At 62.8% G+C, this 1,648-nt stretch overlaps 1 protein-coding gene across 1 annotated transcript in view; it reads left to right on the plus strand.

Moving 5' to 3' along the window:
• The window catches only part of LOC119958606 (soluble guanylate cyclase 88E-like), a 33,642-nt gene extending 32,529 nt beyond the window's left edge, over window positions 1-1,113 (plus strand). The window contains exon 11 of the mRNA XM_038787086.1: window positions 843-1,113. Coding sequence (XP_038643014.1) covers window positions 843-1,113 — 271 coding nt within the window. The remainder of the gene's footprint in view (window positions 1-842) is intronic.
• Window positions 1,114-1,648: the final 535 nt, after the last annotated feature.

The following is a 1,648-nucleotide window of genomic DNA, read 5'->3' on the forward strand; positions in this document are numbered from 1 at the left end:
TGACCCTCCCACAGTGCGGCACTCCCTCAGTACTGACCCTCTGACAGTGCAGCACTCCCTCAGTACCGACCCTCTGACAGTGCAGCACTCCCTCAGTACTGACCCTCTGACAGTGCGGCACTCCCTCAGTACTGACCCTCTGACAGTGCAGCACTCCCTCAGTACTGACCCTCCCACAGTGCGGCGCTCCCTCAGTACTGACCCTCCCACAGTGCGGCGCTCCCTCAGTACTGACCCTCTGACAGTGCGGCACTCCCTCAGCACTGACCCTCCGACAGTGCGGCACTCCCTCAGTACTGACCCTCTGACAGTGCGGCACTCCCTCAGTACTGACCCTCCCACAGTGCGGCACTCCCTCAGTACTGACCCTCCCACAGTGCGGCACTCCCTCAGTACTGACCCTCCCACAGTGCGGCACTCCCTCAGTACTGACCCCCGTGACAGTGCGGCACTCCCTGAGTACTGACCCTCTGACAGTGCGGCACTCCCTCAGTACTGACCCTCTGACAGTGCGGCGCTCCCTCAGTACTGACCCTCCCACAGTGCGGCACTCCCTCAGTACTGACCCTCCCACAGTGCGGCGCTCCCTCAGCACTGACCCTCCCACAGTGCGGCACTCCCTCAGTACTGACCCTCTGACAGTGCAGCGCTCCCTCAGTACTGACCCTCCCACAGTGCGGCACTCCCTCAGCACTGACCCTCCCACAGTGCGGCACTCCCTCAGTACTGACCCTCCGACACTGCAGCCTGACTGACTGAGCCCTGGCTGCCTGGGGTGGGCTGCCCTCCCAGACGCGGCGGAGTTTCCCTGGATTTTAACTCCCCTGCATCTCCCTCCACAGCCAGAGCGAGAGCGATCCTTCCCCCGAGGAGGGGGATTGGAAGTTGGACAAAGATGGGGCGCGTTCTTCCGCCTCCTACGAGTCGGGGGAGGACCCGACCGGCAGGGGTTCGGACGACTTCCGTGAGCTGGAGAAAAAGGTGAAGGGGCAGGAGGCGGCCGAGAGCTCTCGCCCGGCCTATGCCAGCCAACCTGAGCCCCTGCCCAGCTTTGGGGCCTATCAGCTGCCTCGCATTGACCGCCTGAAGAGTATCAGCTGTGTATTGGTGTGAGGTGTCATCCCTCCCCCCTCCCACTCACTTCGCCCCCTGTCGTCTCGGACTCCCCCGCCCCCCCCCCACCTCCCCACCCCAGGCCCACAAACCCACCTTCCCAGAAACCCACAGTTCCAATCTCCTCCCACACTTACATACAGCCCCCATTCACCCATCACCACCCCACCCGCTCACGCTCGCTGACCCACACTGGCTCCCGATTCGACAACCCCTCCATTTTAAAACTCCCCCTCCCTATCTCTGTAACCTCCTCCAGCCCCCACATCCCCTCCCTATCTCTGTCAACCTCCTCCAGCCCCCACATCCCCTCCCTATCTCTGTCAACCTCCTCCAGCCCCCACACCCCCTCCCTATCTCTGTAACCTCCTCCAGCCCCGACACCCCCTCCCTATCTCTGTAACCTCCTCCAGCCCTTACACCCCCTCCCTATCTCTGTAACCTCCTCCAGCCCCCTACACCGCATCCCTATCTCTGTAACCTCCTCCAGCCCCTACACCCCCTCCCTATCTCTGTAACCTCCTCCAGCCCCTAC

This window comes from Scyliorhinus canicula, chromosome 30 (genome assembly GCF_902713615.1).
Source record: "Scyliorhinus canicula chromosome 30, sScyCan1.1, whole genome shotgun sequence".
Classification (NCBI taxonomy): Eukaryota; Metazoa; Chordata; class Chondrichthyes; order Carcharhiniformes; family Scyliorhinidae; genus Scyliorhinus; species Scyliorhinus canicula.